At 54.6% G+C, this 20,165-nt stretch overlaps 1 protein-coding gene across 1 annotated transcript in view; it reads left to right on the forward strand.

The window, feature by feature from the left end:
* The first annotated feature begins 37 nt into the window (after positions 1 to 37).
* Positions 38 to 20,165, forward strand: part of ANKRD24 (ankyrin repeat domain 24) — a 26,025-nt gene continuing 5,897 nt past the window's right edge. Inside the window, 17 exon segments of the mRNA XM_057710024.1 lie at positions 38 to 731; positions 898 to 1,111; positions 3,363 to 3,434; positions 12,039 to 12,125; positions 12,227 to 12,357; positions 12,435 to 12,523; positions 13,908 to 13,972; positions 14,508 to 14,565; positions 16,053 to 16,123; positions 16,311 to 16,417; positions 16,594 to 16,781; positions 17,275 to 17,303; positions 17,938 to 18,018; positions 18,157 to 18,264; positions 19,043 to 19,087; positions 19,179 to 19,277; positions 20,120 to 20,155. Of these exon segments, the coding sequence (XP_057566007.1) occupies positions 610 to 731; positions 898 to 1,111; positions 3,363 to 3,434; positions 12,039 to 12,125; positions 12,227 to 12,357; positions 12,435 to 12,523; positions 13,908 to 13,972; positions 14,508 to 14,565; positions 16,053 to 16,123; positions 16,311 to 16,417; positions 16,594 to 16,781; positions 17,275 to 17,303; positions 17,938 to 18,018; positions 18,157 to 18,264; positions 19,043 to 19,087; positions 19,179 to 19,277; positions 20,120 to 20,155 (1,602 nt within the window). The 5' untranslated portion in view covers positions 38 to 609.

Raw genomic sequence — 20,165 nt, forward strand, 5'->3', positions numbered from 1 at the left:
ATTACCTGCTGGCAAAGAGCAGCCCGCTTCCCCCTGTGCTGGGGATGTCGGGGGAGGCAGGAGAAGGGCTGTCCAGTGACCCAGGCTGGAAACTAGGGGACTAGCCACGTGAGAGTTCTCCAGTGACCTCTAAAGTGAGGGGCGCAAACGATCGGCTCCCTCTTTCCCCTTTTTTACAAATAAGGAAACTGATGCTGCCCCCACCCCCGCCCCGACAGAGCCTGAGAGAAGGGACCCAGGACTCAGGCTTCCAATCCAAGGTTCTTTCCCCTGCACATTTCAGAAGTTTCTGAATTTACAAATGCAGGGTACCTGTGAATGTGTGCGGGGTGGGGGGGCCGGGGGGGGCAGAAACGTGGCAATTTGGGGCCTCACTAGGGAGGGTCACAGACGCCACTCTGAGTCATCTGAAGATTATCCAGGTGGATGGTTACCACTCAGCAGGACTGGTCCTGACTGCACCAAGAGGCTGGAGAAACTGCTCACGGTCATTGCGGCGGGAGACCTTGAGGACTCATTTAAGAACCGTATTGAGCACCTACTGTGTGCTAGAGAACACAGGCAGCACCCTGTGACCGGGGAATGGTGACTAAGTGTGACTGAGGTGTAATGAGGGCACTGGGCAGTGAAGGGGCTCAGAAGAGGCGCCTGACCCAGCCTGGGGGCAACCAGGAAGGCTTCCTGGAGGAGGGGATGTTGCAACAAAGAGCTGAACAATGAGTACCAGTGAGGTGGGGAAGAATCAGCCAGTTGGGGGTGACAGGAGGTACATAAAGAGGGCTCCTGGAAAAGCTACCGCAAGTACAAAAGCTGGGAAGAAAAGAAAAAAGAGGCTCATTTTAGAAACTGAAATCGGTCCAGCGATATTAGGGAAGAACATCGGTGTCTTCCCTCCAGAGCCCCTTGGCCAACAGACAGCCCCGCTGCCAGCCTGTCTCCTCCCTCTGCTCATCCCCGGCCCCCTGGGGCTGCTGCCCGCTCAGAGCTGATCAGGTGTCAGAGCTGAGAGCTGGGAGCTGCTGGTGCGAGCTGGTGGCCCAGCTGCAAGCAGGTAACCAGAGCCTGCAGTGGACACGGCGGCCTAGTGCTGGAGTCACTGGAGCTGCAGGAGGTAGGAGGGGAAGGAGGTGAGGGAGGCCTGGGATGGAGGTTCCCCTTAGGGCCTCAGGCTCCTTGCCTCTGAGCCCTGGCATGTGGGAGAAAGGAAAAGCTGGTGTGTGTCCCAGCCATGCAAAGGCACCCAGGCACCTTGACACACACACATTCATGTGTGCACCTCCCACTTCCCAGCCTTTGCTCTGTCTAGGCTGCGTACACCCTTTTCCTGCTGCTGGAGCTCAATATCCTGCCCAGCCATCAGGCTCTGTTAATATATGGTCACTTCTTCCAGGAAGCAGCTCCCTAGATGAGGGTCCTTTCCCCTCCCCAAGCTTGTGGATTCCCTCCTGCCCAGGCAACCTGTGGACTCCTCTCTTGGGTGTTAATTACACCCTGCCCTGGGTGTGATTGAGTCCCTTAAACAGGAGTAAAGAAAAAGGGTGGGGTGGGTGGTAAGTGAATGGGTACATTGATTGAATGGGGTAAATTGAAGGGATGAGTGAATGGATGGCAGTAGTGGATAGGAAGGTGGATGAATAAGTGGAGGGATGATGGGTGGGTGGGTTTTGGATGGATGCATGGTAAGTAGATAGGTCAGTGGATGGTGGACAAAGGTTGGATGGATAGGTAGATGGGTAGGTGGGTGTTGGATGTACGGGTGAGTGCATAGGTGGATGGATGGGTGGATAGTGGAGGTGGATAGGTGGTTGGATGAGTGGTTGGGTGGGTGGATGAGATGGTGGGTGGTTGGTGGATGAAGCATGGTTGAGGGGTATATGGAGAGCCATGAGAAGATGACTTGGGTGGATGAGTGGATGGGTGGTGGCCAGTAAGTGGTTGGATGGATGAATGAATGGATGAGTGGATGGTGGGTGGATGGGCAGGTGGATGGGTGGGTGTTGGATGGAAGGGTGGGTAGATGGTGGGTGGATGGGTGGTGGCTGATGGGTGGGTGGGTGGGTGGATGGATGGATGGGTGGATGGATAGGTGAGTGGATGGGTGGATGAGCGGGTGGATTGTGGGTGGGTGGGTGGTGGATGAAGCATGGTTGAAAGGTGCATGGAGAGCCATGAGAAGATGACGTGGGTGGATGAGTGGGTGGGTGGTGGCCAGTGGGTGGTTGAATGGGTGAATGAATGGGTGAGTGATGGTGGGTGGATGGATCAGTGGTGGCTAAGTGGTGGATGAAGCACCGTTGAAAGATACGTGCAGAACTGTGAGAACGTGAGTTGGGTGGACAGTGGGTGGATGTAGAAGTGCTTGGGTGGGAGGATGGACGCACAGGTGAGTGGATGGGTGGAAGGATGGTTTGGAGAGTTCATGGGCAGGTGGGCAGGTGAAAGGACAGATGAAGACTATGTCTTAACAGAAAGCCCACCCGACATAGGAAGGGATTCCTGGCCAGACACCTGGCAAAATGCCCCCTTGAGATCCCTGTGTGACCTCTATACCTGCACATGCACAAAACACAGAACAGGCTGAGCTGGACAGACGTGCATTAACATGCATATCTCGTGCTCACATGTGCACACACGCACGCAGCTGTCAGCCCAGACCTCCGCCCACCTTGCTCTTACTCACACAGGAGACAGGTTGGTGTAAGGGGACTTAGCTGCAAGGATGTTCTCTCTGTGCTAAGAGGCCTCAGCTCTGGGCTTGGGCCCCCAGGAACCCTGAACTATTCAGGAGAACAGAACCAGTCCAGACACTTCCAGCCTCTGGAGCCAGGGGTGGGGCAGAGGAAGAGCTGGCGGAACCCAATTTAGGGAGTTAGAGTTCTGCCTACTAGCAAGAGGCAAAGCTGATCGGAACACCATGGGATTTTGGAACTGGGTTGTGATGGATGAATAGAAGTTCACCAGAGAGGGGGGATGCGGAAAGGCATCCTAAGCAGAAATAACTGCACAGGTGAAAGCTTGGAGTCCAGAAAAAGCTTGATCTACTTGGGCAACAGGGTATACTGATGGGATGCATTTATTGAGCAACTACTGTTTGCTGGGCTCTATGCTAGGGATCTCATGGGAAACTGTCCACGGGTTGGTCAAGGGGGATTGTCTCCTGCATTTTAAGGAAGAGGGATGGGAAACTCAGAAAGGGCAAATGATCTGCTGAAGGACACACAGCAGTTAGAAGATGGGATAGGCCCATGTCCTACTCTAGGGGCTGGGATGCCTGAGAGGGAAGTGGTACTTTTGAGGAGTGGGAGGCAGACGACCCTCCTGTCCACCAGGACTGATGTCCCTCACCTCCTGGCCTTCCGTAGGTGGCCTGGGAAGAGGAGAAACATCAGACACAGGCCATGAAGACCCTCCGGGCACGATTTAAGAAGACAGAGGTGAGTCTGAGGCCACTGATATGCCCGATGTCCCCCAGCTTCAAGCTCCTGTCCTCCAGGACCTGGCTGAAGATCCACTGGACCTTTGGACCATTGTCCTCTGTTCTTCATGAGATTCTTTTGGCAGCTCCCATATGATCAAGCCCTTCCCGTTCAAAACTCTTCCATGGTTCCCCACCATCCACGGGTTCAAGTTTACCCTTTTAGCCTCTGGCCACCTCCCCTCCCTTTCCTCTCTACTGCCCCCTGCTGCCCTGATCGCCACACTGCTTCCTGTACAAGCTTTCCAGCCACCATCCCTTTGCCCAGGCTGTTCCCTCCACCTGGAATGCCCTTCCCTGTACTCCTGCCCATCAGATCCTCCCCATCCCTCATAATTTGGCTCCAAGAACATTTCTTCCGGAAGATCTCTATTCCCAACTACAGTGACCACTTGCTTTTCTGGGGCCTCACTTTCTTGGGGACACTGATTTCTTGCTGTTGAGTATTTATTCAGCAAATATTTGTACCGGGCACTGTTCTAGGCACAAAGGAAACAGCAGTGAACAGGGAAGACAGAAATCCCTGCCCTCGTGAAACTGACAGCCGTGTCAGGGAGATGGGTACTAAACAAGATAAATAAATCAAAAGGCATATCTTGAACCAGGGAAACAAAGAAAGCATGGAAAGGAAATTTGAAGTACCTTGCAAGGGAGATGGTTGCAATTTTAAAGCGGGTTGTCAGGAAAGGCCTCACCAAAAACCTGATATTAGAGCAAAGATCATAAGGGAAAGGAGGAGGAAATTGTATGTGTATTTGTAGGAATTGCATTCCAGGCAGAGGGAACAGCCAGTGCAAAGGCCCTGAGGCAGGATCCAGCTGGCTTCCCTTGCAGGTATATCATGGGCTTCCAGAGACTGCTTCTTCCTTATTCATTCCCCACTCCCTTCTATCTGCCTTCCCCCACCCCCACCCCAGTCCCTGCCTGTGTGCAGGCTGGTCCAGGGCACAGAGTGGCCAAAGCTAAGTGAGGATTCACATGTAGAGTCAGGCGGCGAACTTTTCTGAGCCCTGGCCTCTGTCAGGCTAGACTTCCCAATTACAGCACAAAGAAACCAGAGTCCAGAGAGGTTAACTCACCTCTCCTGGTCACAGAGCAAAATGGCAACAGGGAGATTCAATTGCACACGTGTCTGACTTCAGAGCCCTTGATCTTTCTCCCATGACAGGGCCTCCCCATCCAGCAGGTGTGGCCCAAGGCAATCAGGGAGGCTACCTGGAGGAGGCGGTTCTGGAGTGGAGCCTGGAAGGACAGGGAAGATTTAGACAAGTGAAGGCACACAGGGAGGGGGACGGGGGCCTGTGTGGGTAAAGGTCTAGAGGCTGGGCCGAGCCTGGTTGATACGGGGGCATAATGGGATGATGAAGAAGTTCTTTTGGCTGGAGCAGAGAATGTGAGGGGGAGCTGAGGCCAGGAAGGGTCTGACCTGAGGAGTCCTTGAATGTCAAAAACACGGGGCAGGGGAACAAACCTGGTTTTCTTTTTAAATCAAAACAAGAGTTCTGGCTGTGTTGTGCAGCACGTGGGATCTTATTTCCCCATCCAGGGATGGAACTTGCGCCCCCAGCAGTGGAAGCGCGGTCCGGAGCCTGGTTTTAAAGTCAGGCGGCTCTGGGTTTGAATCCTTCCTCTGCCCCTGAGTAAGTTGGTGACTTTGGGTATATCTCCACTGTTCTCTGGCCTTCCACAGCTTTCCCAACTGATTTTTATTTTATTCGTTTGTTTTGGTGTGCTGTGCTGCTTGCAGGATCTCAGTTCCCTGACCAGGGATTAAACCTGTGCCTCCTGCAGGTGGAAGTGCAGAGTCCTAACCACTGGACTGCCAGGGAATTTCTGCCCCCCCCCCAGTTGACTTTTAAATGTATTTTTATTATTTGTCAGTTGTAACATTCCTTTTATTGTATTTATTTTTAATGTTTAAAGTATAATGTCATTGAATTCATTTTTTTTTCACCCCCTTTTCATTTTTATTTATTTTCAAACACTGTAAGGAGCTTTCCGTGCGCTTTACAGATGTCAGCTCGTTTAACCCTCATAACAATCAGATGGGGTGGGAGCTTTTATTATCTCCACTTTATAAATGAGTAATGGATGCCCAGAGAGGTTAAGGAACTTGCCCAAGGTCACACAGCTAGGAAGTGAGATGTGTGCCTTCTCCCTGGGCTGTGTTACTAGGAACAGGATTGGGCCTTGGTTGTGGGGAAAGTGCATTTATTGAACGGAGAAGGGGGAGGGGGAGAAATAGAGACAGAGAGCCGGAGCGGGAGCCCTTGAGCCCCTGAGCAAGGAATAAATGGCTTGCTGATGCCTACAAGATGTGGCATGGGGTCAGCTTCATCTATTGTGGAATGCTCCTAAAATTTTCATCCCCTTTGGAATCGATTCCTAGTGAGAGTGTTCACATTTCCCCCGAAGAATTCCGGAGAAGTTGTAGCCACTGGTAACCAAACCATACGATTGTTGAATTTCAAAAGCAGAGTTCTATTGAAATCAAATGCTTCAAAAAGTTTGTGCCGCCAAAAAAAAAAAAAAAAAAAAAGGGCACCTAATTTGGGACATGGGTGTGTTTTGATAGGTGCAGTCAAGATGCAGGGGGAGGGGAGCGGGCGGGCAGGGACAGATGGGTGTTAAAACCTCAGCCTGGGTGTGAGGGTCTCTGGGCGTGTCAGGGAGGGTGGGGGCAGCAAGTAGAGCCTGCCAGGGTTGGGGCGGGCCCGGCAGATGGGAGGCCTGGGGGAGAAAGGAGAGAACTGGTCCTCCATCCCCCCCACCCACCGCCTCCCGCCCCCATCAGTCCTTCCACCTGCCAGGCTCCAGTTTCTCTGCGGGCAGCAGGAGTCAGGTTCAGCTTTTGTTCGGCTGCCCCGAGGGAAGAAAGCAAACACCCGTGACCGCAGTGGTCCGCCTCCTCCTCCTCTCCATCTCTCGGGACCTTCCGTTTTCCCTTCTCAGCACACAGCCCAGCCACCACTCCCTCCCTCCCCACTTCTTTCTGCTCCTCTCATGGTACATTCTGCTCTGCCAGACCCCGGCAGAGTGCCCTACTTGCTCTGAGCCTTCTCGCACCCTCTCTGGGCCTCAGATTTTCCATCCATAAGATGGGACGGGCTTCCGTGGTGGTCCAGTGGTTAAGACCCCGCACTCCCAGTGCAGGGGGCACAGGTTCGATCCCTAGTCAGGGAACTAAGATCCCACATGCCACTCGTAATCCAGCCAAAAAAAAAAAAAAAAAAAGGATAGAAGTTAACTGGAGCTGGGAGCCTAGTCTTTGGATTCCCACTGACCTCCTGCCCGTATTTCAGGCTTTAGAAAAATCCCACAAGGAGGAAGATTGCGGATTTGTAGAAAATTTTAGAGATGGACTCCTGGTGCCTCAACACTTTTTGGAAAAGCTGTCTGTCTCTCCCTCACTTTTATTCCCAGAGTCACTATTTCTTTTTCTTTTTTCTTTTTGTTTTCAATTTTAATAAAGTAGTTTATTGATACTGGAACAACACAGGCACTAGGGGATTGACTGAATTTTGTAGCTTGTAGTTTATTATTAAGATGCCCTGAAAAATACTTTTGAAATGAACAAATGTATGTATAGATATGTATTAGATACATGACCTTACTTTATTTTATTTTTTTAAAAGTTTTTTTTTTTAATATTTATTTATTTGGTTTCACTGTGTCTTAGTTGTGGCAGGTGGGCTCCTTAGTTGCGACATGCAAACTCTTAGTTGCAGTACACGAGCTCTTAGTTGTGGCATGTGAACGCTTAGTTGCAGCATGCATGTAGGATCCAGTTCCCTGACCAGGGATTGAACCCCAGCCCCCTACATTGGGAGCACGGCATCTTATCCACTGCGCTACCAGGAAAGTCCCAATGTGACCCTATTTTAAATGAGAGTCACTGTTTCTTTAATTCATTCAACAAACATTTATTGAGCGCCTACTGTGGGCTAGAGACCAGGGCTGCCTTCACAGACCACACCCCACACACACACTCAGAAGGGCCCCGTGTTTAGTTTCTTTTTCTGTTTTTTTTTTTTAAGAACTTTTATTGAGGTACAGTTAACATACAGTAAACGGCATGTATTTAGAGTGTACAATTTGGTATCCCAGTCTCCCAGTTCATTCCCCCCCAACCCTCCCCGCTTTCCCCACTTGGTGTCCACATGTTTGTCCTCTGCATCTGTGTCTCTATTCCGTGTTTAGTTTCATACTAATTTCTCCCTGTCTTGAAGGGGCCCTGTGATTTCATTTTGCACCACGTCCTGCAAAATCTATACCTGGTACCTGCTGGGGATCTAGCAGCAGTGACTAAAGGGGACAAAAATTCCTGCCTGTGCAGAGGTGACATTCTGTGGCGAGATCAAGAGGAAAGAATATTTTCAGAAAGGTACACAGGATGACGTCAGGGGGTGGTAAGGACAATGAAGGAAAAATAACCCCCACTAAGAGGTCAGGGTGACAAGGAGGGATCAGAGAAGGGCTCTCTGAAGAGGCGTCTTTCAGTGCAAAAGACAGTAAAGGAATCAGCCTTGTGGGTGGTGGAGGAGGGCAGGCGTTGCAGATGGAGGACACAGCAAGGGCAGAGGGCCGGAGGTGGGAGAGCTGTCTGAGGCCCAGAAAGGAGGCCACTGCGGCAGGATGCCCTGGACCTGAGGAAAACTAGGGGGAGATGAACTCAGAGAGTTGACGAGGAGGATTGTTTAGAGCAAAAGTGGGCACATTTTTCCTGTAAAGGGCCAGACAGTAGATTTTTTTTTTCTTTTTTCTTTTTTTGGTCATGCCGTATGGCTTGTGGGATCTAAGTTCCCCAGATCAGGGATTGAACCCAGACCCTCAGCAGTGAAAGTGTGGAGTCCTAACCATAGGACCACCGGGGAATTCTCATAGGCTGTTTGAAATGCATGGCCATAGCTCCATCCCAATAAAACTTGTTTTATGGACTCCAAAATGTGAATTTCATATACTGTTCATGTGTCACGAAGTATTACTCTTACTTAGAATTTTTCCCCCCGACCACTTGTAAATGAAAAAACCATTCTTAGCTCTTGAGCTGAGCTAAACCAGGTGGTGGGGGTGGGGGGGTGGGATTTGCCTGGAGGACCCTGGTGGCCGTTCGATCCTTTGCCATAGAACCTCCTAGGCTCTATGAGCAGTTTGCATTTGATGCCGAGTGAGGTCGCTGGAGGCTTCTGAGCAGACGAGAGAGATGCTCTGATGCAGGCTTTAGGAAGCTGGTGGACCAGGGAGGGGAACAGAAGCAGGGAGGCCTGGGAGGAGGTGACCCCCAGATGCAGCTGGGATGGGGCTGGACCACGGGTGAGAAGGGATCCCCGGATGTAGTTTACGGCCGATGGGGTTGGCTGCAGGATTGTGTGAAGGGTGAGAGAGGGGAGTCACGTGATGCCGAGACTTGGCCTAAACCCCTGAGGGGATGGCCGTGCCCTTGGGCCACTGTGGGGGGCTTCTAAGCCTGGGTAGCATCCAGAAGGACAGGCCGAGGGCTGTTGGAAATCCGAGGCCTGAGCTAGGAGATCCATTTCAGTCTCCTCTCTGGACAAGCCCGAGAGGGTCACCCCTCCTCTGAGTGTAAGAGGAGAGAGGCGCCGTCAACACCCTCCCTCCAGCTCCCCAAACTGCTTACCACAGACTATCCCTGTACCTGCTCCCACCTCTCCCTCCACCCGCCTAAAGGTGTCGAAGAATGATCATGGACAACAGCGGTGATCCTGTCCCCAGGGATGCTGGGTGATGCCCGGGCATCTATAGTTGTCACACTGGGGAGGGAGGGTGGGGTGTCCTGGACCAGGGATGCTGCGTCACACCGCACAGAGTCCAGGACGGCCCCACCCCAGGGAATGACCAGGTCCCAAGTGCCAGCAGTGCCTCTGGGTAGAGGAACCAGGCTCTATGGTGTCTATTCCATTATCTATCCCATTGTTAAAGAAGAGAGGCCCAGAGAGGGAGAGTGGCTAGCCCCAGGTCACACAGCAGGTATACAATGGCCAATCCGGGTTCAAAGCCCCAGTGCCTGTCGGCAGTCATTGCTTTTAAATTTGGGTTCCTGAAGGCCTGTCTCCTCATGCATCCCTTCTGTCCCCTGTAATTCCCATCTTCCTTCTTCTCCCGGCCCCTCCTCAAATTTATAGCCACAACACAGTGGACTGTCCTGCCTTTTCGAACAGTTTGTGGCTGTCCTGACACCCTACACTCCTGGTTTCTGCTGCCTTCCCAGGACCCCCTCCTCCAGCTGCTGTGCCAGCATCTCCTCTGCCCCACCCTTAAGTATGTCCCTCTGCCCCCACACCCACACCCAGGTCCTGGACCAGGGCAGAGGCTACCATGCTGGTCCAGTAGAGGAATTTATTTCATGATCTCTCCCAATCCTGCCACTCCCCAACTCCTGCCTGTTCTTCTAGTTTCAGCTCAGATGTCCTTTCTTCCAGGACGCCCTCCCTGACTCCCCAGATGACGTCAAGAGTCCTCCCTGAGCTCCCGGCTCACCTGAGCTTTCCTCCTAATAGCCCTGATCACCTTGGCTCATAAATCTATGGGTGTGTCTGTCTCCCCAGGGACCTCAGTGACAGCAGGGACATCTGTCTTTGTCACCACTGAGTCCCAACGCCCAGTGCAGTGCCAGGCACCCTGTAGCACGGAATGGACTGCGGAATGAATGAATTACCTAAGGCTCAGAAGCCTTGGCCTTGTGACTCACGCATTAACAGAGCAAACAGTCGTCAACTGCCCCACCCAACCGTGGGGCCTAGGCCCTCTGCCAGGGAGGCCTCAGTGGGACCCTGCTCTCAAGGGGCTCCCAGTCTGAGAAAACCAGCAGAGCACAGACCCTCCCAGCCCCTTGGAGTTAGAGCCAAAGGCTGTGTCCTCTCTGCCTTTCAGTGGTTTAATTGAGTACTTACTACATCCTGCGTCCCCAGGATTCAGTATTAGGTATGCACGCAGTCCAACCGCATCTTTCTTTGATGAACGAATCCATGTTTGTGGCGCCCTTTCTGTGTGCCAGGCACCATGTATAGCATCTCATGTAGTCCTCCCAGTAACCCTCTGCAATAGGTACTGTTTAATATGAAACCCATTTCCCGGATGAGGAAAGTGAAGTCCAAAGCAGGTAAGTATCTTGGCCCATCTTATAGGTGGTAAATGAGGGTGTGGGGGGGTGGTGCCCTGAATTCAGATTCAGACCGCAGAGCCCCACTGGCGGAGTACGGAATGAATGAATGAGTGACCGAATGGGTGAGTGAGAGCCCGGATAGCCTAGCGGCATTGGGACTAGGCCGGGAGTGACCTGAGACCACCCGCCATCCACCCGCCCCCCCCCCCCCCCCCCCCCCCCCCCCCCGGCCAGCTCAGAGAGACGGAGACGCACGAAGGCGGGTCCATGGACATCCTGGAAGCCTGGCCCCCTTTGCCTCAGCCACCGGGTGGCAAGAAGGTCAGGTCGGGCCACGGCGGTGCCCCTCCCCCAGAGCCCAGCACCCCCTCCCTGGCACCCGCCCCCCAACCCGTAGGGGAGGGGCCGGGAGGGGGGGCGGCAGGCGGGGCGCGCGGGGAGGGGCGGCGCCGGGCTTGGCGGGACCGCGCGGGCCGGGCGGCCGAGCTCCGGCATCGCGGGCCCTTCCCTTCGGCCCCTCCGGCCCGTCTGGTCCCTCCGGCCGGGTCGCCTCCCGGAGCCCGGCCGCTCGGCCGCCCGGCGCCCTGGACGCCATGAAGCAGCTGTGCCTTTGCGCCGCCGCCTCCTTCTCGGTAGGGCCGGGGGAGGGGGCGCGGGAGGGGGGCGGGCGCGGGCCCTTCCTCCCCTCTCCTCCCCGCCCCTCCCCGCCTCCTGACCGCGCAGAGCCTGGACCCTCCGCCCCCAGACCCGAGAAGGATGGGGGAGGGGGGAGCGGACAGAGGTTGGGGGAACGGATGGGACATTTGGGGAGACACATGGGGAGACAGTTTTGAGGACAAATGGGGACACTTAGGAGAATTTAGAGGCATTTGGAGGGACAGTTTTGGGGAACAGTTTTGGATGGGATCATTAGGGGGAACAATTTGGATGCTATTTTGGGTGATCTTTTTTGGGAAAAGATATTGACATTTGGAGAACAATTTTGGAGGACATCTGAAAGATTTTGGGGGAGGACATTTTGGGGACAGATGATAGGGTTATTGAGGGGATGATTTTGGAGAAGGTGTCAGGAATTTGGGGAGGACATTTTGGAATGCATTTCAGAGCTCGGGACATTTGGTGGACAATTGTGGCACCACAGGGGCAGTCGAAGAAGGATAGTTGGCAGAGGATGGTCATTTAAGCCACCATTTTAGGAGTTCCTATGGGAAGACTTTGGAGGGTAGTTCAGAAAGGCATATGGTGAGGTGCTTTTGGAAAGGTAGCTTTAAGGGATGGGCTGTGGGACAACTTTTTGGAAAGATGCTGGGGGCCGGTCTGGCGATGGTTTAATGGTACAGTGGTGGCAGTGGTGGATGATGGTCCTGGGGGCGAATGCTGGGCACCCAGGCTTGAGGGATGCTGTCTCAGGCCCCCACCAAGGACCACTTCCCCCGGCAGCTGCGGCTCAGCCCCACTGACCTTGGCTCCTGCCCGCCCTGCGGCCCCTGCCCCATCCCGAAGCCGGCAGCTAGAGGCAGGCGCCAGGCAAGTGCCCAGGGCGGGCGGTGAGAGCCCAGAGCCCCTGCTGGGGGAGCGGGGAGGGGCGGTGGCTGCCAGTCCCATGTTCCCCTGGGTGTGCCTCACAGAGCCAGGACTGGGGCAAAAATGACGAGCGGCTGCTGCAGGCCGTGGAGAACAACGATGCCACGCGGGTGGCCTCCCTCATCGCCCGCAAGGGACTGGTGCCCACGAAGCTGGACCCCGAGGGCAAGTCCGCGTGAGTGCCCAGGTCCCCGGGGTGTGATGGCTGAGGGGTGGCCACCCTGCCGCTGACCCCTGACCTCTGGCCTGCAGATTCCACCTGGCAGCCATGAGGGGTGCAGCCAGCTGTCTAGAGGTGATGCTGGCACACGGCGCCAACGTCATGAGCACGGACGGGGCAGGTACTACCCGCCGGGCCATGGGGGAGGGAGGAGGAACTCAGACTAGGTGCCCAACCTGAGGGTCCAGCCAGGCCCTGCTTCCCGGCCTCAGTGTCCTGCTGAAAAGGGAGGTTCCCCTCAGTGCTCTCAAGGAGGCACAGGGGCATGTCAGGCTGTGGTACCCAAGGATGGAGACCGTGGCGAGCAGCAAACAGAATGAGTCGACTTGTGGATGGGGGCGAGCTGGGACTCAGGTAGTGGCCGAGTCAGAGGAAGTAGCGGAAACAGAGGCGCAGCTGGGGGCATGAGAATAACAAGTACAGTGTTTTGGAGGGGAGTGTCTGAAGTACATGGAGTAGCTGGGCTTTAGAGGTAGCTGGAGCTCTGGGAGTGGAGCTCTGGGAGTAGCTGAGACAAAAGGAGAATCTCAGTGTATGACTTACCTAGGGCCCTGAGGGACAGCTGTGATAGAAGGTGTGGCCAAAGGGAGTAGCTGGGACTCCGGGAGTAGCTAGGCATGGGGCATAGCCACGTCTGAAGTTCTGGGGCAACAGCTATAGGAACCAGACATATGGAGTACTGGGGATTTGTAGAGTATCAAAGACAGGTGTATAGCTGCCACTTTGGTGTAGTTGACTCTGTAGAGTAGCTGGGGACCTGGTGAATAGCTGGGGACCTGGGGAGCAGCTGGGGACCTGGGGAGCAGCTGGGGACCTGGGGAGTAGCTGGGGACCTGGGGAGCACCTGGGGACCTGGGGAGTACCTGGGGACCTGGGGAGTAGCTGGCCACTTGGGGAGAAGCTGGGGACATGGGAGTAGCTGGGGACCTGGGGAGCAGCTGGGGACATGGGGAGTAGCTGGGGACATGGGGAGCAGCTGGGGACCTGGGAGTAGTTGGGGACCTGGGGAGTAGCTGGCCACTTGGGGAGTAGCTGGGGACCAAGGAAGTAGCTGGGGACTTGGGGAGCAGCTGGGGACATGGGGAGTAGCTGGGGACCTGGGGAGCACCTGGGGACCTGGGGAGCAGCTGGGGGCCTGGGGAGTAGCTGGGGACATGGGGAGCACCTGGGGACCTGGGGAGTAGATGGGGACCTGGGGGAGTAGCTGGGGACCTGGGGGAGTAGCTGGCAACCTGGGGGAGTAGCTGGTGACCTGGGGAGTAGCTGGGGACAGTAGTGCATGAGGAGTGGGTGGATATAGAGTGTAGCTGGGATGAGATTGTCTGAGACACAGACTAGCTGGGGTCTGGAGAGTCTCTGGCCCTAGGGAGTAGCACAGTTTAGAGAAGTACCTGGGTTTGGGGACTTGCTAGACAGAGTCATCACAAGTAGTTGATACAGGTTTGGGGGGCACCTGGAAGTTCCCTGAGTATCTGACGCTCTAGTACATTCTCTCTCCCTTTCAGGTTACAATGCCCTCCACCTGGCCGCCAAGTATGGGCACCCACAGTGCTTGAAGCAGCTGCTGCAGGTCATTTCCTTTCTTGACTCAGATACTTCCCAACCCGAGATACTCCCTTGCCCTGACTACTCTTGAGTTCCAGCAATGCACTGAACCCCCAGGTACCCCCGGAATCCTAGGTACTCCTTGGCCCCTTTTACTCCTGAGCCCCAGCTACTCCCTGGACAGCCAGATACTCCCTGAGTATCCAGCTACCTCCCACACCCAAAAAATACCCCCAATACCAGCTCTTTCCCGAGCCCCAGCTTCTCCCTAAACCCTAGATACTCTCTTAGCCACAGCCGCTCTCAGGGCTCCCATCTACTCCCCAAACCCCCAGATGCCCCTGGGCTCTCAGCTAATCCCTCTTTCTCACCAATTTTCCGAAAAGCCAAGAGAGTCATTTGGGGGCCCAGGAGGAGGTGGGTTCCGCAGAGCAGGTGGGCGGGAGGGGAGAAGCGGGGAGGCTGAAATACAGCACAGCCCAAGGAGGGGCAGTTCCTAGAGAAATCAGGCAATGAACAGGGGTGGCTCCACCTCCAGTGACCCACCCCTCCCCCCCCAGGCATCCTGCGTGGTGGATACTGTGGACAGCAGTGGGTGGACCGCCCTGCATCACGCAGGTGGGTGCAGACCAGCCTGGCCCTGGCCACCATGGCCCAGAGGGTGCTAGGCTTGGGGATTATTCTATCTGGGGGCCCTGGGGACTCGCCCAGGACATTCCACCTCCTCCCTCACAGAGCCCCTACTGTATGCCAGGCCTGGGGGAGGATAATCAGAGGGTGACCAGAGAGTAATTTGCTTCGAGGAACTCCTAGGGAATCTCAGGGAGGCCAGAGGTCCAGGCAGCCTTCACAGTCATCAAATCCAAACTCCTTTCCAGAGGGATGGGAAAGGGACCCACCCTCTTGAGCCAGATCCCAGCTCAACGTCTGTCCACCATGCCCATGACATTCGGGAATGGCTTTCACTTGATGCCTCAAGAAACATCCATCCTCTTGGGAGCACAGAATACAGTTGCTTCAGAGTTTTATTCACTGTTGAAACGTTCCCTGCAGTTGGAGTATGCTGCCACCTAGCGGTGGTAAAGCCTTTGCTCACGTTATGGAAGCTCCGTGGGTTTTTTTCATTCGATGAATACTTATTGAGTACCTGCTGTGTGCCAGGCTCGATTCTAAGCAATGGGATTGCAACAGCAAACAAAATCCCATAAGCCCTTGGGCACACAGCAAGTAAACATATACAGTTTGATGATTTTTTTTTTAAAGATTTTTTTCCTTATTTTTTCTTTTTGGCCATGCCGCGGGGCATCTGGGATCTTAGCCAGGGAAGTAAGTCCAAGAGGTTGATGATTTTTCCAGCAACACTTCCTTGCACAAAGCCCTCCCTTCTCTCTTTGAGGCTCTGGACATACACACCTTGTCCTTGATGACCAAGTCCTTCCAAGCTCCTCCCCGCCTCAGGGTCCATGCCCATGCAGGGAACTTGGAACTCTACCTTCCCCCTTTCACTATCAAAACTCAGGACTCAGATTAAACCCTGAGAGGCCTGTGCAACCTCAGCGGAGGTCTGATCTCTCTAGTAAACATTAACCCTCCTTCGGGACTTCCCTGGCGGTCCAGTGGTTAAGACTCCAAGCTTCCACTGCAGGGGGCACGGGTTGGATCCCTGGTTGGGGAACTAAGATCCCACAAGCAGTGCGGCACAGCCAAAAACAAACACAAGAACATTAACACTCTTTGTATGAGAGTTTGGTATATAGTCAGTACACAATAAATGCTGGTTGAATCAAAAGGGGATAAACATGAAAATCAGTCCCAACTTCCACCCTAAAAGGAACCCACAGTGGAATGTGGAATGAGCTTGGGGCTGGGAGTTAGAAGACCTGGGTGCTCATCCTGTGAGCACCTCTGTCTGTGACCCCCGGGGTGACTGTGGGCCTGACTGGGCCTCAGTTTCCTCATCTGTGAAATGGGTGTCATATCTTTGTTATTGATCTTCTGGGGGAGGTGTGAGTTTCTCATAAAATAAAGGATAAGAATCACATTCAGGCAGAAGGCCCCCAGAAAATAGCAAAGCCTGTCCTTCCTACCCTTCTCTCTTTTTCCAGCGGCTGGCGGCTGCATCTCCTGCTCAGAAATGCTCTGCTCCTTCAAGGCACATCTGAATCCTCGAGATCGGGTGAGTCTCTGGTATCTGGGAAAGATACTGCATTTAGGGTATGCTGCCACCAAGTGGCAGCATCCCAGACACCATTTGAAAAGTGTGACGATTTAGAGTGAAGCTTGGGAGCTGTCACAGGCTTCCCCACTTCCCAGAGTCAGTCTCTCATGCCCTGTCTCATCCCTCTCCCAACCCCCTCCCCCAGCTGGGTACAACACCTCTGATCATAGCAGCTCAGATGTGTCACACAGATCTGTGCCGCCTCCTCCTGCAGCATGGGGCTGCTGCAAATGACCAGGACCTTCAGGGCAGGTGAGCATCTCCCCTCTCAGCCAGTCCATTGTGTGCTGTGTGATCTTGGGCAAGTCTCTTAACCTCTCTGGGTGTGGGATCTAGTTGTCTTCCTCCCCCTACCCAGCCTGGGTGTTGAGGAGGGTGTGGCGGTTTGAAAATGTCCTCACCCCCTCAGTAGCCTCCTCTTCTGGCAGGACGGCCCTGATGCTGGCCTGTGAGGGAGGCAGCCCTGAAACAGTGGAGGTGCTGCTGCAGGGCGGGGCCCAGCCTAGCATCACTGATGCGCTGGGCCAGGACGCTGCTCACTACGGTGCCCTGGCAGGGGACAAACTCATCCTGCACCTCCTGCAGGAGGCAGCCCAGCGCCCCTCACCACCTAGCGGTATGCAAACCCCACCTCTAAACAATGTCAAGCACCCTCCTCCATCTCCTAGGTAGTTTCTTGTCACCCCTTTCTCTCCCTCCCTACTGTGGTTAGTTTCAAGGTATCCCTATTTGTGTTCTAGGAGGTTTCACTGCTTCCCTCACACTGCTCGGGACAGTGTCAAGGAGCCCCAGAGGTTTTAGAACAGCCTAGGGGTCAACTCTGCTTTCCTGGGTCATCCATATCCTTGGATCGTTTACCTTTCCTAAGAGTTGGCACTCCCACGCCCCCCATCCTGGAGATGCCGCTGTTCTCTCTTTTTGAGAGTTTCAAGGCCCCTCCTGTTAGCATTCTGTTGAAATGGTTGGTTTCTACCTTAAAAGTCCTGATTCTGGGGGGAATCGGGAGCCCCCTCGAGTCCCCTGAGCTCACCAGTGCCCTTCCCAGGGCTAGGCATGGACCCCCTAGAACAGTGCCTGACCCTGCTTCCCTCTCTCCCCTGCCCTCCCAGAGGATGACCCAGGCGAGGCGTCATCTCAGGTACGCATCCCTAAGCAGTGATGAGTCCCCTTCCCTGTGCACACACTACCCTCCCCCTGGCCCCAAGCTCCTGGGAAGAGCAGGAAGAGATGGACCCTTGACTCACGATTAATGCTTGGAAGGACCTGTTTGGGAAGAGTGCTACCTCCTGTGTACGCTGCCACCAAGTGGCAGCAGCACCCACAGTATAACTCCCAGGACTTAATGAGAACACTTTGGGGGGGGGGGGGCGGGGCCGAATCATGGGGCTAGGGTGGGATGGTAGAGGGGACTGAGATTGGTGAGGGCTGCGGTAGTCAGCAAAGGAGGTGCGTCTGGCCTCTTTCTCTCTCCCGGTCCTACAGCATGTCAGCTGCACAGGGAAAGGATTGTAAACAACTGGGTCTAGCTGGGGAAAGTATCAGGGCATGGAGAGGGGCAGAGGCTAAAACATAAGATCTGGAACTCTCAGGGGATGTGGTCTTGCCCCCTTTTATGCTGGCAAAAGTGAGGACCAGCAAGAGGCAGGGACTCACTCAGGATCACACAGGAAGTGAGGGCAGAGTTGGGGCTGGTGACAGTGGGCTGGCTGTGTTGGTTTATTTGAGGGGGAGGCTGGCCTGTCCCCATGTACCCCCTCTACCCCTCCCCCCAGAACTCTGTGTCCAGCCATGAAAAGCAAGGGGCCCCCAAGAAGCGGAAGGCACCTCAGCCCCCCGCCAATATCCCAATGCCGGTGAGAGATGCCTTGGCCTTGGGGGGAGGCATGGAGGGATTCCAGGAAGCACAATTAGAAAGCTTTGGCTCAGGTATGGGAGGGTACCATCCTTGGGCCTCATGTAAAGGTGGTGGGTCCCTGGGGGGTGGGGGACAGGATGATCAAGATGCCTATGAGGAGATCGTGCGGCTGCGACAGGAGAGGGGCCGCCTGCTGCAGAAGATCCGGGGCCTGGAACAGCACCAGGAACGGAGGAAGCAGGAGGTGAGGGGCAGTGGAGACGCAGGCGATGGACTAAGCCTGGAGCGGGTTACCATTCTGGGGGGAAGGCTCCCCTACCTCTCCTCCCTCCCCTCCTCTCTGTCTCCCCCTCGCTCAATCTGCGCTCAATCTGCGCTGTCCTCAAACACACCAGGCATGGCCCTGCCCCAGGACCTTTGCACGTACTGTGCCTTCTGCCTGAAACACCTTCTCCCAGATGCCCCTATGGTTCTCTTCCTCAGCTCCTTCAGGTCTTTTCTCAAAGACAGCCCCCCCCCCCAACTTATTTAAATCGTTACACCCGCCAACTGACTTTCCAGGTCCCTTTATTTTTATTCAAAGCACTTACTGGTACTGGATGTACCGTATGTTTTATTTATATTCACCCATTTGACTAAACCCACGAGGGCACTCATGGTTCATGGTGCTTGGCTCACAGTAGATGCTTGATAAATATTTATTAGTTGGATGAATATTTGAGTATGAGTGAATGAATAAATAAAAGAATTAGGTGGGACTTCTCTGGTGGTCCAGTAGTTAAGACTCCGTGCTTCCACTGCAGGGGCACGGGTTCGATCCCTGGTCAGAGAGCTAAGATCCTGCATGCTGCATGGGGCGGTCAAAAAACCAATCAAACAAATAAATAAATAAATTAGTGGCCCCAAAGGGGGTCTGGCACAAAGTACGCCAGAGGACATCTGCAGTTGGGGTGGAGGTGAACAGGAGGTGGGCTGAGGAGGCCCCCTAGCCGAGATCAAGCCCAGTCCCCTTCTTCCGTCAGCTGCCAGAGGCGGAGGCCAGCTCCCTCCACAGCCTGGAGAGACAGGTAGGGTGGAAAGTGGGGGAAGCTGGACCCCCCCAGTTGCCCAGTATTTTCTCCTGGAGGCCCCACTGAGCCCCCCGCCCCCTCCCTGCAGGTGCAAGAGCTACAGCAGCTGCTGGCGGAGAAGCAGGAGGAGAAGGAGAGTCTGGGACGGGAGGTGGAAAGTTTGCAGAGCAGGCTGTCTCTGCTGGAGGTGGGTCCAGCTGGGGGCAGGGAAAGGGGTGGGGCTTCTAGGGGGCGTGGCCACCGGGGGCGGGGCCTCTCATCTGCTGCAGCTGCATGATAGCCACACTAATACACATAAGTCTCACACACATGCAAACACAGAACAAACGTGCAAACACAATCACATACAGATAACAAACACTGTACACAAGGGACACTTTTAAAAACATGCAATCACACATACTCACGTACATGCAGAGGCAGGCAACCACGATTGTCTGTATGTGGTCTTACACATGCAACGGACAAACACAAACACATCTGTGAGTGGGTAATCACACACACGCACAACCAGTACTTGGGCACACACAACAGACATTTATCTATCACGCATCCAGGCAAACACACCCACAAATACATGTCTGCACACAGGTATTTCTCAAAATACATACTTACACAAACAGATACACGTACACAACATACTCACACACACATACACAAACACAGAACTGTCACGCATACGCCACAGACTGCAACACAAGTGCAGAGTCGCACACAGTCACAGGAACCCACACAGGAGAGCCCGGGGCTGCTGTGCACACCCCACAGGGGCGCAGACATGCACACACACACCCCAGACCCACAAACCCCGAGCCACGGTTGCAGGTCCTCACACACAGGCAGACACTCTGGGCCCCGCGTGGCCCCACACAGAACCCCACACCGCCATCCCTCTCTCGGCCCCATGCACCCAGGTGACATATACAACCCTAGTTGTTGGGGTTATGGCCACACTCGGGGGGAGACCAGGGGGCTGGAGGAGGGCAGGACCCTGAGCCGGACCCTGGTTTCTTCCCCTGGCCCCCCCAGAACGAGCGGGAGGGCAGCTGGTGGCCACCCTGGGAAGTCGGGGCAG

Source organism: Hippopotamus amphibius, chromosome 15 (assembly GCF_030028045.1).
Source record: "Hippopotamus amphibius kiboko isolate mHipAmp2 chromosome 15, mHipAmp2.hap2, whole genome shotgun sequence".
In the NCBI taxonomy this organism is placed as follows: Eukaryota; Metazoa; Chordata; class Mammalia; order Artiodactyla; family Hippopotamidae; genus Hippopotamus; species Hippopotamus amphibius.